Source organism: Lagopus leucura, unplaced genomic scaffold (assembly GCF_019238085.1).
Source record: "Lagopus leucura isolate 7727_CA_CO unplaced genomic scaffold, USGS_WTPT01 Super-Scaffold_100009, whole genome shotgun sequence".
Classification (NCBI taxonomy): Eukaryota; Metazoa; Chordata; class Aves; order Galliformes; family Phasianidae; genus Lagopus; species Lagopus leucura.
Window position 1 is genome coordinate 92,738 of NW_024962266.1, and position 14,190 is coordinate 106,927.

The 14,190-nt window shown below is 41.1% G+C and overlaps 1 protein-coding gene across 8 annotated transcripts in view; it reads left to right on the top strand.

Moving 5' to 3' along the window:
• Positions 1 to 14,170, top strand: part of SWT1 (SWT1 RNA endoribonuclease homolog) — a 34,677-nt gene extending 20,507 nt beyond the window's left edge. For 7 of the 8 annotated variants that reach the window (XM_042873167.1, XM_042873169.1, XM_042873168.1 and 4 more), the window contains 4 exons: positions 2,298 to 2,420; positions 9,935 to 10,001; positions 10,876 to 10,940; positions 12,991 to 14,170. In XM_042873167.1, coding sequence (XP_042729101.1) covers positions 2,298 to 2,420; positions 9,935 to 10,001; positions 10,876 to 10,940; positions 12,991 to 13,096 — 361 coding nt within the window. In that variant the 3' untranslated portion in view covers positions 13,097 to 14,170. Of the gene's footprint in view, positions 1 to 2,297; positions 2,421 to 9,934; positions 10,002 to 10,875; positions 10,965 to 12,990 lie in introns of all 8 variants that reach the window. The other variant, XM_042873173.1, reaches the window with a different exon arrangement.
• The last annotated feature ends 20 nt before the right edge of the window (positions 14,171 to 14,190 follow it).

The window sequence follows — 14,190 nt, forward strand, 5'->3', positions numbered from 1 at the left end:
AGGTGATTAATCAGAGGTTCAGGCCGTGACTCAGCAGTTCCCATACAGATGGGTACACTCTTGGCTGGGTAAGGAGCTGGCTGGAGGGCCGGGCACAGAGAGTGGTGGTGAATGGAGTCAAATCCAGCTGGCGACCAGTCGTGAGTGGTGTTCCCCAGGGGTCGGTGCTGGGGCCTGTCCTCTTCAATATCTTTATTGATGACCTGGATGAGGGCATCGAGTGCACCCTCAGTAAATTCGCAGATGACACCAAATTGGCTGGAAGTGTGGATCTGCCTGGGGGTAGCGAGGCCCTACAGAGGGATCTGGACAGGCAGGAGAGCTGGGCTGAAGCCAATGGGATGAGTTTCAACAAGGCCAAATGCCGGGTCCTGCACTTCGGCCACAACAACCCCAGGCGAGGCTACAGGCTTGGGGCGGTGTGGCTGGAGGACTGCGTAGAGGAAATGGACCTGGGGGTATTGATTGATGCTCGGCTGAACATGAGCCGACAGTGTGCCCAGGTGGCCAAGAAGGCCAATGGCATCCTGGCTTGCATCAGAAACAGTGTTGCAAGCAGGAGCAGAGAGGTGATTGTTCCCCTATATTCAGCACTAGTGAGGCCGCACCTCGAGTACTGTGTCCAGTTTTGGGCCCCTCGCTGCAAGAAAGATATTGAGGCCCTGGAACGTCTTCAAAGGAGGGCAACAAAGCTGGTGAGGGGTCTGGAACACAGGCCATATGAGGAGAGGCTGAAGGAGCTGGGAATGTTCAGCCTGGAGAAGAGGAGGCTCAGGGGAGACCTTATTGCTCTCTATAACTTCCTGAAGGGAGGTTGTAGTGAGCTGGGGGTCGGCCTCTTCTCTCGTGTCATTAGTGATAGGACCAGGGGGAATGGTTTCAAGCTATGGCAGGGGAGATTCAGGCTGGACATGAGGAAGTATTACTTTTCAGAAAGGGTGGTCAGGCACTGGAATGGACTGCCCAGGGAGGTGGTGGAGTCACCGACCCTGGGGGTGTTCAAGGAAAGACTGGATGTTGTGCTGAGGGACATGGTTTAGTGGGAGCTATTGGGAATAGGTGAACGGTTGGACTGGGTGATCTTTTAGGTCTTTTCCAACCTTAGTGATTCTATGATTCTATGATTCATTTCTCACATAAGCTCAAAATTGCATGTAAAAAAAGTCCCTCCATATAGAAGTCTTAAATCTGTTTTTTTTTTATTATTTTTGAAGACTCTGCTTGAAAATCATTTCAACACTGCTTTTTTTTGCGTGTTATTAAAAAACGCATGAATAAATACTGTGAGGTTTCTGTAGTCTTAATCTAAAATCTTTTTTGAGACGTGGGCTCTGAGTTCTGTCAAGCATAAAAGAAATTTTTTTTTTTATTATCTGTTAAGAACTCATATAACAAACAGTGATAATAACTCTACCCATGCCACTTCTAAACTAACCTTTCAGTATGTTGTGGAGCTGCACCAATGTAATTCTTTTGGGCTTACACCAATGCAGATTAATCTGAATTGAAGCTGGCTGGAAGATGACTTCATGTGCTGTTCTGGCCAAGTGAGGATCTGCATCAGAAAGCAGTGTAAAACAATTCCACCTCCAGAGCGGGGATGGTTCTCTGGCTGGGATATTTCTCAATTTCGTGGTTGCAAATAGACATTGTTTCATGAGGAAAATCTATTTCAAAAATACCTCTTGAAATAAAAAGGGAGCAGAGTTGTTGGATCTTGCTGCCTGTTAAAGACTGTGGTGTGAAGAAAATACAACATTCTAGAATTGTTGGTCATTTCACACTCGTCTTACACCAAAAAAATCCTGCTTGTCTCCCACCAGTGGAGCTTATTCTTTGTGAATGCAATGCAGCTTCTGGTCCCAGTGCTGCAACTACTGAAGGAAAGGTGTCAGCCCTGATCCACTAAATACGGAAAATGAAAAAGCTTGGAAAAGTACATAGAAAACAATTTTCTTTGCTTCTTCAGCCTAAACACCCTCTTCCGGGGGGTTTGCAGAGGCTTGCTCAAGTTACATATGAAGAGATGTTTTCATTTCAAGTAAAGTTTAATGATAAATCTGTTTAGGTTAGAGGTAAAATACTGTTAAAGAGTTGACAAGGAAAATTTTAAGCAGAGAATAACAATTGTAGGGCATAGGCTTCCTAGACTTCTTTAGACTATGTGGTTATAATATAGATTGATGTTTGACCTTGCCTTATTAATAGTCAGAATGCAGTGCATACAAACAACAATGAATTTAAAGGATTTTTATTTACTGCTTTTCTTTGTTTCATATTTGTTTTTGTAATATTAGGCTTGAAATTTTCCAGAAGTTAGAGTCCAACACAGTAATTGCGAAGTCTTCATTCGAAGAAGCTTTTTCGGGACTGCAGAAACTGTTAGCAGCTGTGAATTATATCCTTGAAGGAATTCATAGGTGAGCATTTCAGCTAGTTGTAAGTCGTAAGAACAGCAGTCACGGAGTCCTAAAAGTCACTTAACTGTTGGTGCCAAACTAGAGGTTACATGTGCATGCTTAGTTTCATAATTTTCAGTAATATCTCAGTATTATATCTAGTACGATTTATTGGTAATGAAAGAATAATTAATCAATAATCAATAAGAAATAACTAGCTAACTGATAGACCACCAGATTTCTTGTAGTGAATTTTCTTTTATGACTTAGAACTTGTTTTGATGTGATGACAAGCCACTGGCACTGCTTGTAGTGTTACAGCAGCTGTGATGTGGTTAAATGCTGCTTTAGCTCTGGTGGCAAGAGCTGAGAATCATTTAGAACATTTATTTTTTCAAATGTGAGGCCTGCTGGAGTTGGGTATATTTCTAATGTTTAAATGGAATTTTGAGATTTCATTGTTACTTAATTATAGAGTATTCTTTATGAGTCAAAACCTGTGCTGCTGCAGTGGTAACAAGCTGAACTCTGCTGTGGCAGAATAGTGTTCCCTCTGTTCCTTCTTCCTCCTTTTTTTTTATTTTGTGTGTGTGCTGAACAATAAATATGGACTGCAGAAAGATGAAGGTATTTCTTGTGCAGTCTTTACATGGTCCTCGTTTTGTAGCAGTGAAGTTTAACCAGCAGCAGGAACAGCTACAGAAGAATGCTTCAAGTTCTCTTGACTGTGCAGCTCTCTCCATTTCCTGCTCATGTCCTGTAAAGGGTACTTATAGGAACTGCTTTGCAATTGTGATTGAAGTTACAGATACTGCTGTAAGCATCCTTAACGGAGGTGTTTCTGACACTTTTTCTTTTCTCTTACTGGAAGCAACCTATCTTCTATATTTCCCCTTGTGGAAGAACTCTAAAATAACAAGGTCTGCCATTATGTCAGAGAAATCTGTTTTTCAGAAAATGTGCCTTTTGATTAGAAGAGTGCTTGAGGCAAACAGGACTCAGGTCCTTTGTTGAAATGAGGAATCTATTTTCTGTTTCACGTGATTATGCTGAAACTCAGTAACATTTATGAAATAATTCTGAAATACTCTTAAATTTTTCTTTTCTACTACTAAACTACAGTATTATTACTATACTACTATTATTAGTTCTGTAAATAAAAGTGGTTTTCTTAAAATATTTCAATTTGAAAAGCTTGCTGTGAATTTGTCCCTGGAGTTGCAGTAGGGGGCGTCGTGGGTCAGGAAATTCAGGAGCAGTAAAACGTGTCTGTTTTCATCTTAGTGTGAGGCTTCTGAGTAGGTTTTCCAGCTGGAGTCAGCAGCTGTGCTTTTAGGTCACCACAGTTACATGTGTAACATACAGAACACATACATGGTATATATTTATAACAGGATATCAAAACAGAAAATTGAAGTTTGTGAAAGTGAGGAGGCTCATTTTACCAGAGTATCTCAATGCTTCTGAGGCTGAATTTAATGTGTATATATTTTCTTTTTTTATTTGGTTTTTTGTTTTGTTTTGTTTTGTTTTGTTTTTAAATAGTACCTTACAGCAATTGGTGTGATTACAGAAAATGAAGCATCTGGAGAAAAAGTAGTGAAAAAGTTTTAACTTGAAAATTTGGAGACAGTAAAGGTTTAGTGACAAATCATGGTAGCTTCTGTTCCTTGCTATCTAAAACAAATAAGAAAAAAACTCTTGTGAAAGTTTGGAATATTTAAAAATAAGTTGTGTTAAAAGTGCAGCTGCATTAGAAGTTCAGGCTTTGTGGTTGTTAAAAACAGTTAGAAAAACACAGTTTCTCTTCTTGAGATAAGTGTGTGATTGTGCACTTCCTCATAAACAAACAGATTCTGCAACACTGCTGTGTCTGTTCAGACCTCCTGACCTGAATATGCTTGTGACAAATACAGATATTATGAAAAACAGGCTGCTTCTTGGGAGAATTCTCACCAACAGCTCTGTGCATCTTACCCTGCCCTCGAGACTTCCGTCATGCAGTACAGACTTTTATCGTTGTTTCTTCCTACAGTGACATTGATAGCAGAACAGAAATGACATGGCAATGTGCTGCATGCCATAGATGTTAGGCAGTGTTACAGTAAAGGCAATAACTAGTACGGCTAGCATCTGTATGTAACCTGCCTGTTGGCAGCAGGGCTCCGTGCAAACAAAACATTACTTCATAGTTGTCTCAGATGTGGCTGATCATGGGAGCTCCTGTTCTATCACTGTCTTCTTGAAATTTGCTGATGAAGAAGTGAGCACAAATGGCTCCTTTCCCCTTTACATAGAGAAGAGCATGGTGCGTGCTCGTGTGCATAACATGGATTCACAACAGAGAAAGATGATTAAATCTCCAAAGTTTGTATGTCTACTTGTGAAGCCATGAAATGTTTCTCAGGTGTGCAGTATTACCGAAACTCAGCACCTCATCCATTGCTCTCAGCGTTTTGGAGATTACCCGAGTGCTTCTCTGGATGCTTTAAAGCAAGTGTACTACGTTATTTATAAAATGCCAAAGGTGGGAAGAGTAGGAAGAAAAATCTGTTGGCAGTCTTCACTTTATTCCAAAGCAGTGATATTGGTCCGCAAGTCGTTTTATATAACTGAAGTATATAAATTGTTTTTAATTGCCTTGAGTAGTATTTCTGCATCTTTTCAGCGATGGCTTACGCTAGTATTGTATTGAGTATTGTTAGTTGTGTTAGACATTATTTTGAACTAGTTTACAAAGGGCCCATTGTGGGTCCTGATCCTTGAAATATTTTTTGGTTTTCAAGTTGCTCTTTGAGCAACAGAAGAATTTATGCAACTCATGGTTTCCAAGTTTGTCCCAATTTTTTCATCACTTTAAAAGTTGTTCCACTGATCCCACTGAAAAGTATTTGGGCCTTTCACATTTGGAGGGAAGAAAAGTTTAACTATTTATCACAGATGATTAGTTCTTCAGAAATTCTGTTTGAAGAAATGCAGAATGCATCACAAGAAATGGCTGCTGGGGTGTACGTACTGGACTTCCCTCCTCTCTACGCATTGAGGATGTGTTTAACTTTTCACCTGTTGAAGTTGAGGTGTGTGCCAGTAGAGGACTGGAAGTGCTTGTAGCCTTTTATGGCTAGTCTTCTGAAATATTTTCTTATGTCTTGTTGGTCTTGCTTTAACATAGTGATTGGAATGCTAGAAACAGACAGCTTTCTTAACCTTTTGAAAGCTTTATTGGCAGCATTTAAGTGTGTCTGAAAGTGTTTGTGTAAACCAAGTGTCATTCGACAGAGGGTAAATTCTGATTCGAGGGTCTGCATGCCCCACTGGGGAGTTTGACATGGAACCTTACTGTGTTGTGGTTCCCGACCAAGTTCATTTAGATGTGAAATCCTTTTCAAAATCAGAAGTGTGTTTTGTCTTCGGTGAATCTATGTAGTTCTTTCTAGTTGGTTGGTGTTTTTTTAAGCTGTACACTAAGAAAAAAAAAATACTTTGTTCACATGTCAACTTCAAAATTGCTCACAAAAAATGGCTTATAGCAAGTACTGTTAGCTACAGAACTCAGACATTTGTACCAATGCAGTGCAAGGTATGCAGGTATCTGTTACCTACTGCAGGAAGTAACCTGAATTCTGTAGTAGAGTGGAATTTATAATATGTTTACAATTCGGAAAGCACTGGTTTATTAATTTCTCATCTAAACTTTTTAAATTTTAAAGTATAATTTTTTAGAGGTCTTCTCAGAAAGGCAGTGCACTGTTACCGTATCCGATGTTATCTTTGAGTTGGATGTTTTGCAGTTAACTAACTTAAAAACAGTCCTATTGATTTGAAAACAGTTCAGCAGATGCAGAGAAACTGTTTCCTTGGCCTTTCTTAGGGAATTGAGATGTCTTTTTCTTGACGCATAGTTAGTAAATTCTTTCTTCCCTGAGACTGCTAAGATATTTAGTTATTTTCATTGGAAGTCTCTACGTTCAGAGCTTTACTTTCAGTCTTTCTTTTTATGCCATCTCCTTCTGGAAGTAAAACAGAGAGAAAATTCCATTTGAAAATACACTAGCACTAGTCATTTGTTGGTTTTGTTATTATTATTAATTTATGTGAAACCCAAGACATTCTTGACGACTGAAGAGAAGCTGTTAAATTGCTTGTTGTTCCTTACTACAGCAGTGTAATGAGGAATTGCTGATTTACCAAGATTTTGGGTGGCACAGAAGTTTTGTGTTTCCATTTGTCATTCCTTGTTGCCTTTCTGATCTTCTGACATGAAAGTTAACCAGAGCCTCACAGGGTTAAGCCAGGCATGTCCCGGCGTTCAACTGCATGCGGTTTAGCCCAGCCCATATGGTGGCACCGCTGCCGTGCAAGGTGCAACATCATGGCAGCAGCTCATCGTCTGCAGTTTCCACTGTCTGAACCGGAACCAGGGCACAGGGAGGGTGGAGTGGAGTGCTGACCCAAGTTGTGGCAAACAATTTCATGCATTTTGATACACTAGCTAGAGATGGTCCTGTGAACAGTGAAAAATATGCAGCCTTGCTTTGTGTTTTGATAAAGGAATTTGAGATTTCAAGAGCGCTGAAAAAATCATCAATTTTTTTATACATTTGTGAGTCCATTTTCAGTTGGCATAAAAACATTGCTTGCCAATTTTTGAATGCAGTGTATAGAGTAGCAGTCAGATATTTGAATCTGATGGTATCTCCGTACCAGACTGCTGTGGTTTGACCTGGAGGTTGCTGAACACCATACAGTCATTCCATCCCTCCTCCTCTTTCCAGAGGGATGGAGGAGAGAACTCGGGGAAAAACAAAAATAGAACTCATGGATTGAGATAAAAGTAAGAGAAAAGAAAAAGGATAATAGTTGTGAACGTATACAAGGAGCTAAGCAGTAGCAATTGCTCACCACCCACCAACCAGTGCCCAGCTAGCCCCCAGCCACTGGAATAGAGCAAGAAGAACTCCCAACCCCCTCAAAACTCTCCTTCCATGTGTGTCATATGACACGGGATGTCCCTCTGGCCAGTTTAAGTCAGTTGTCCTAATTTGTCCCCTCCCAGCACTTTGTTAGCATGAGATGGGAAACTGGAACGATCTTGGCTCTGTGCGACACTGCTTAGCAGTAACTGCAGACACCAGTGTTCTCAACACTGTTTTTTTTCCTAAAACCAAAATCATACCAGGCAGCATACCAGGCACTCTGAAGAAAACAATTCTGTCCCAGCTGAAACTAAGACAGAGACTTTTATAACACCTCTCTTACCAGAGCACAGAGCAAACAAAGGCAATGGCAGAGTCCTTATTTGAGAAATAGGTGCTATAGGAAAAGATACCAAAGAGAAATTAATGAACTCCTCTCAGTAGCAGTTTGGAGACAGGGGCAAGCTGAGGAATGCGGCCTTCCCCGTTCCTATTACAGACACGGGAGGAAAGGGCTGGGGAAGGGGGGAGGGGGATGTGTGCAGGCTCAGGCTGTGCTCCCGGAAGCATTGCTGAGATAGAAGGGTGTCTGCAGCCCCCCCCAGCCACATCCTCACCTATTGCTTGGGGGCTGTGACCTTGGAATTCCACTGCACCAGAGAATAATACCCCACACTTCACTATCTGGTATGATTTGTGTCATCACTTTTTGCTGTAATGTGTGCTTGCAAACAGTTATTGTCAAGGATGAAATACAGGAGGAATAAAAGTTAATCAAAAATTTCAGACGAACACCTTGAGAACTTACTGATGATGGCAATGCCTTCCATTCAACCAGACTGATGCATTGCTTTCACAAAAACAATGTCAAATATCCCACACGTTCTGTGGGGTTTTTCTCTTCTTTTTTTTTTTTTTTTTTTTAATATATTTCTATTAAAACATAGGAATGCATTCTGTTAGTTGTAAACATTAACTGTCCTACATATCTTACATGCTGCCCAAGGCAATTCCTCTTCACTCACTATACCCTAGATAAGGCAGAGGATCAGATCCCTGTGTCCAGAAGCTTACTTTTCTGCAGTGAAGTCGCTTAGCCTCGTGGCTGAGCCCTGTGTCCATCAGGCTGCTGCCATCAGATGGCTCCATTAGCTGGACAGCGCCAGCCTCTGTGCAGCTCAGGGAGGAGGAACACTGAGAGTGAACACAGGCTGAATTCTGAGAGCAGCTGCTGCACATTCTGCTTTGACTTTGTGTCTGTATGCCTTCTGTCTCATTGTCTGTGAGCTCTGTGTCTGCTCAGGCTGGCAGGCTGACCTGCTTTCCCTGCCAGATTGTGTTTTTCTTCTACTCCCTGAGTAAATTTTCTGATCCTTTCCAGATAGACTTTGCATTTTTCCCAGCCAGGTATGGGATCCTGTTGTGAGCTGTTTCCTGTCCATTCTTGATATCATATCTGTCTGTGCATTTGTCCTGCCAGCTGTCTGATGCTGGTAGGGAAACAAACATCTCAGATGGGGTGGGAAGCCCAGTTGCTTTTGAGGTATAAATTGTTAAGTCTGGTTCTCTCCTTCCTCCCCTCTGCTCCAGAAGTAATAGTTAGCTCCTGCTTTGTAGCTGGCACCCATACTGGTGTTCTGTATCTCTGTGTAACATGCCTTTCTGTAACTTGAATTCAGAAAGCTGCACAGAACCACACTACAGCCAGGACAAATTGCATTTTCATGGCATTCCAGCCTTGCCAGCAGTTGCTCAGTGCAGAGTTTTTGAAATAATCAGAAGTTGCAGTGTGTGACAGAGGGCCATTCGTAGTTTGGTTTTGCACAGCTGAACTAATTGGAAAGGCAAAGGGTGTCCATGGGTTTGCTTTTGAAGTACTTTTGATGTAATGTTAGGAGAGAAGCAGCAGCAGTGGTTAAATAGGTGCAGAGTAAAAATGTATGAAAACATGTATAGCTTTTCAAATGTACATCTCTTATAAAGTCTCTGCTTTCCATAGAACAGAATGGTAGCTACTGGAGATGGAAGGAATGTGAAGGAATTTTAAAATAGTGGCTGCGGTGTAAAATCCCTGCCCATGTGCTCTAGGCCTGGAGCTTGTAGTCCAACTGCTGCTTAGTTGGAAACAGCAGTAGGAGGATGAATGTTGACCTGTTAAGGATTTGGGGAGGAAGTTAATGTGTAGGCTCTTCTCTTACCAATTCTTTTTTCTGAATTCCATGTACTGCAGTGTTTGATCCTTAAACAATTGTCTTTCATTTGAAGATATTGTAGTGCTTTGAGCCAAATGTTAGGCCTCTTCTTATGTTATAAACCCAGGAGGAATTATTGTGACTCTCCAGACTACCTCTATAATAAAGTTCACTGAGGATTTAACGTTATTTATTTGCTTATTAACACATTTTACTTGGGTTTCTTCAGAAAACTACGAACACGGCTGGCTTGAGAAATGGAAAGGGATGAGTGGGAGGAAAAAATCTTCAAAAATTAAGAGTTTATTTTTTGTTTAAAGAAACTAATTTATTTTTTTTTTAATGAAGCGTATCTGATTGCTGGTTTTTAATTATTTCATGGATTCCTTTGGCATACTTAAAAAAAACAAAACCTTTTCTTTTTCAGAGTTCTGACTCCAAACAGTAGTTTCCAAGATATTTGGACACTCTATAACTTCCTCATAAGCTTCGAGGTATAAAGTTTTCTTTAACATCTTGTCAGGTGCACTCCTATTTCAGTTCGTTTTGATTTAAAGTACTTAGGGGGTTAGCTGTCTTAGCAGTTCATTGCCATTAAGGTAGAATTTTGAAGATTAGCTTTTATTTACTTTACTGGATATTAGACCTAAGATGTATGCTTGGGCAAAACCTACAAAAATTATTAGAATCTATACCAGTACCAGAGTTGCTTCTGTGAGTTTTGGAGCACTCACTTGTTATGAATGTTTCGTGAGAAAAGCCTCGAAGCTGAAGACACCAAAACAGCCTGAGCTAATAAGCATTTTTAGAAGATGGAGCGTTCGACTGTGGAGAATACTGGCTACAGTTGGCAGAAAAATTTAAAAAAGGATAAACAGAAATTACCAGCTCTTCTTGAATTTTTCAGTGCTGAAGGATTTTAAGAAGAGGAAATGAGTAAGTGCTTACAATAGGATATCTGTGTTTTTCCTGTGAACACAAAGATATTTCAGATTTTCGGTGCTCTCCCATAGAAGAAATTACTGTTTTCCAGCCCTGCACATATAGAATGACTGTATGCATGGAATTAAAGTGAGTCAGAACTTCTTTTGGTTGCTTTAGGATTACAGAAGGAAGGAAGATGTGCGTTTTTGCAGGAATTGTGAGAAAATGGGGCCGGAGTGGTATTTGTCAGTCACACTGTATGCACTCATAATAGTTAGTGATAATTGATTTTATGCTGCATGTGACTTTTTTTCTTTTATGTACAGTTTCAGCTTGAGAGCCTGTTAAGTAATACAGTAATGGTATGTCATACTAGCTGCATAATTTAATTGGTGTGCAATACTTGGTAAATTACTGCAAGTAATTCTTTGTTATTTGTTTTAGATAAATAGCAGCATTGTATTTTCTGCCGAGGAGCTCTATGATTGTGTCTCACAGGAGTTGTATCGGTAAGCCACTTATCGATCAATCAGGTGGGTTCTGGGCAGGGTTTCGTGCACTGTGTGGGCCTGAGTGCAGTAAGAGAACTTATTCTGTTAGGTAAAATAATTGCTTCTGTAGGAAAGGGATAGAGAAGACAAACGGGGAGAATTTTGTTATAGGCTTTTAGACTAGAGTGGGTGAGGGAAGGATGTGCTTAGAGATGAGGCAGCAGCACTGGCACAGAGCTGTCCAGGTGTCTGACACGAGGGGAGGTGTTGGGCCTGCCTTGCTGTACTGGTTTTGCACTGCTGGTTTTGCAGTGGGCGGGGCCAGTGTAGTCAACATCCATTCAAGGGGGTTTAGAACATGGAAGAGCATTTAAATTAATTTCAGTGTACCTGCAGTTCTCTTTGCAACTGAGCTTGTAATCACTGTGAAAACTTTGCTGAAGTCCACAGAGGAAAAAAGCCTGTGGTTTTCAAACCCTGTGGCACTGGAAACTGGGCATGTGTGCAGCTGTGTGCTGCATTGTGGCCGTTGTTCTTAAGGCTATAAATTACACTATTGTGTGTTACTCTGTGGTTAGTAATTACTGTGGAAAAAAATGGAGAAGCCAACTTAAGATTTTGATTACTGTATCTATTTTAGGAGGGTTTTTATGGTTCAGTTGCAGGAAAATAAATGTTCTGTTGCACAGCTGATGTTTTTCAAGGCCTTAAAAACATTAGTCTGAAATAAATGTGCAAGTCTTAGTTCTTCGCTGGAAAGTTTCTGGTTCATAAGTTTTTCCTGAGTTTGTGTAGTCAGGATTTGTAAATCCCAGTTCAGTGGAGTTCTTAAAAAGCCAAAAAATATTTACTTATAATAAACCAAAAGTGGTTATTAAAAGGTGGGTAAATATTTTCTTCAGAGTTCCCCTTACGTGCTATCTGTGGTATAGATAAGATTTAGCTGTGACCTGCCAGGATTTGGATTGGGGTGGTCCTGTGTGGAGCCCAGATCTGGACTCCACGATCCTCGTGGGTCCTTCCAACCGGGAGTGTCCTATGCTTCTGTAACAGAACAGAACTGCGGGATGGCTGAGGTAGAAGAGGCCTCTGGAGATGACCCAGCCTGACCTCCTTGCTCAGCAGGGCCCATGAACACGTCACCTAGCGTCACACCCAAGTGGGCAGCCTGAGGGGTGGCTACCCAGCCTCCATGCAGCCTGTGCCAGGGCACTATGCTCAGCCACATCTCTGTTTCAGTTCTTGTCCTGTCAGACCTGGCCGCACACCTGCTCCCATGGGCTCCTCCCCCGGCAGTGCTGTGCAGAACCCCCTGCACCGTGCTTGTGCTGCTGCTCAGGCATCAGAGTAGCCGGCAGCTGCCTGTAAGGGCCTCATCCACTTTCTCCACCCATCAGGCAGGCTGTGGCAAAGCCATCCCAGTCACAGCATCAGTCTGCTGCCATCTGTACCCGTCAGCCCGTTCTGTCAATTGCCCAGCAGAGGCAAAGCTCCACATGCTGCACATCCTCCCACATAAGGGACAACTCCACCACCTCGTCCTGCTGGCCTGCTTCCTATACGGTCAGGTTTGCGTTCATTATTGGAAACAGCAGTGTAGATAATGAGTGCACTGCGAAGCTGTTCAGATTTCTCACATGCCCACGTCAGTCTGATGCAGCGTGCCTGGGACGGACCCGTTCACCCTGTGGGACAGAAATGTACAGAGCTGACTTGCAGCTCTTTCACCCCGTGAGAAACAGCAGTGTTTTGTATGAGCCGAAGACAGTTTTGTGTTGAGAAGAATGAAGTCATGCTTGCTGTGTACCCTCAAGGCTGTTCCTTTTTAAACATTTCATTGCAGAGTACAGCTGAAAGCACATAATGATTAGCTATCTGTGGAATAAATTTAGTCTTTTGCTTTAAAGTAACATTCAGATTTCCAGAGATACTAAGTATTCTCTGCTTTTGACAGTATTAAAGTGCAACAGTAGAATTTATTCCTTTGAATTTTTAAGCAGTATACTGAAATGTTCCTGTCTACAAAATGATGTCTCTCGTGTCCTAATAACCATCTTTTCTTCTCTAGAGGAAGATTAGAGGTGGGCTGTTGCCAGCTGGCTGAGCTGCATCACAGCATCAAGCAGCATCATGCATCTGCACACATGGAAGCAAAGACCAGGGGGTGGCTGTGACATCACAAGGTCTGAAACCACAGTGTTCACCCCTCGATTTTGGTCCAAATGAAGACAGGAGAGCGGTGAGAGGGAATGTTCAGGAAGCCAAAACTGCCTTCTTTTTTTCCTCAACGGTGCTTTTTATAATTGAGATGAAGGAAGAAAAAAAGATCTTTTGACTCTTAACTATTAGCATTTCCTGTTTCAAGTGAAGATCTCAGGTCTGATAAAAGTTTTGTGATATTTTGTGAGTTGGAAGTTAGAACTATTACTAATGATTACATGGTTATATAGAAAAATCAGTAAGTCTGGGGTTTTTTTGCTGATTTTTTTGGAAGTGCTGGGGAAAATAGAAAATATGATATTCAAAGCTCTTGAAAGGAGTGGAATGAGCACAGTTGAATGCAAAGCCTTAGAGGCATGATGCTTGCCATTCTTACAGCTAGGAGGGATTTAAACACAAATGCAATGCGAGCCTCCTGCATACTGCACTACCTAAGGCTGGACAGAGAAGGTAAGGAAAGAAGTGGACTGATGTTCACTGTCATGTAGATGTTTGTCCTGGGCCTCTCTTTAAGTGCTTTTGTCAGAAGATCCTGAATACCTTTTCCATTGAAAACTCAAATCTGTTAAAAGCATTGAACCCTGAACGGAATTATACTTAAAAAAAAAAAAAAAAAAAAAAACCCTTAAAATGTTATCAAATTGAAAGTGGTGTTTTTCTTTTTAAAATATCCACTTAATCTTCGTACAGTAGAAACTTGCTAGAGAAACTCTTTTGGTGAATTCCTCATTCTTCTCATCCTCTTTTCTTACAAAGTCATCTCTTTCCCTCTGTGTTGTACCTGTGGTTTGCCTGCTTTCAGGTGACAACTCTATTCAAATCTATTGTTTGTTGCTCTCCAAAACTGCTTTAATTAAGTCAACAAAACTTTCTAAAAGCCATTTCCAAAGCTGCTGTGGTCTTTAAACCTACCTCTTTTATGTATTTGTACAGAGACAGATGACTGGTAAAGTTCAGCAAGTGTTTATTTTGATACTAACTTTTGGATTGTAAAATGTTTACTATAAAAATTTAATATATTGTTATAATGAATGTCAGTTAATTCTCA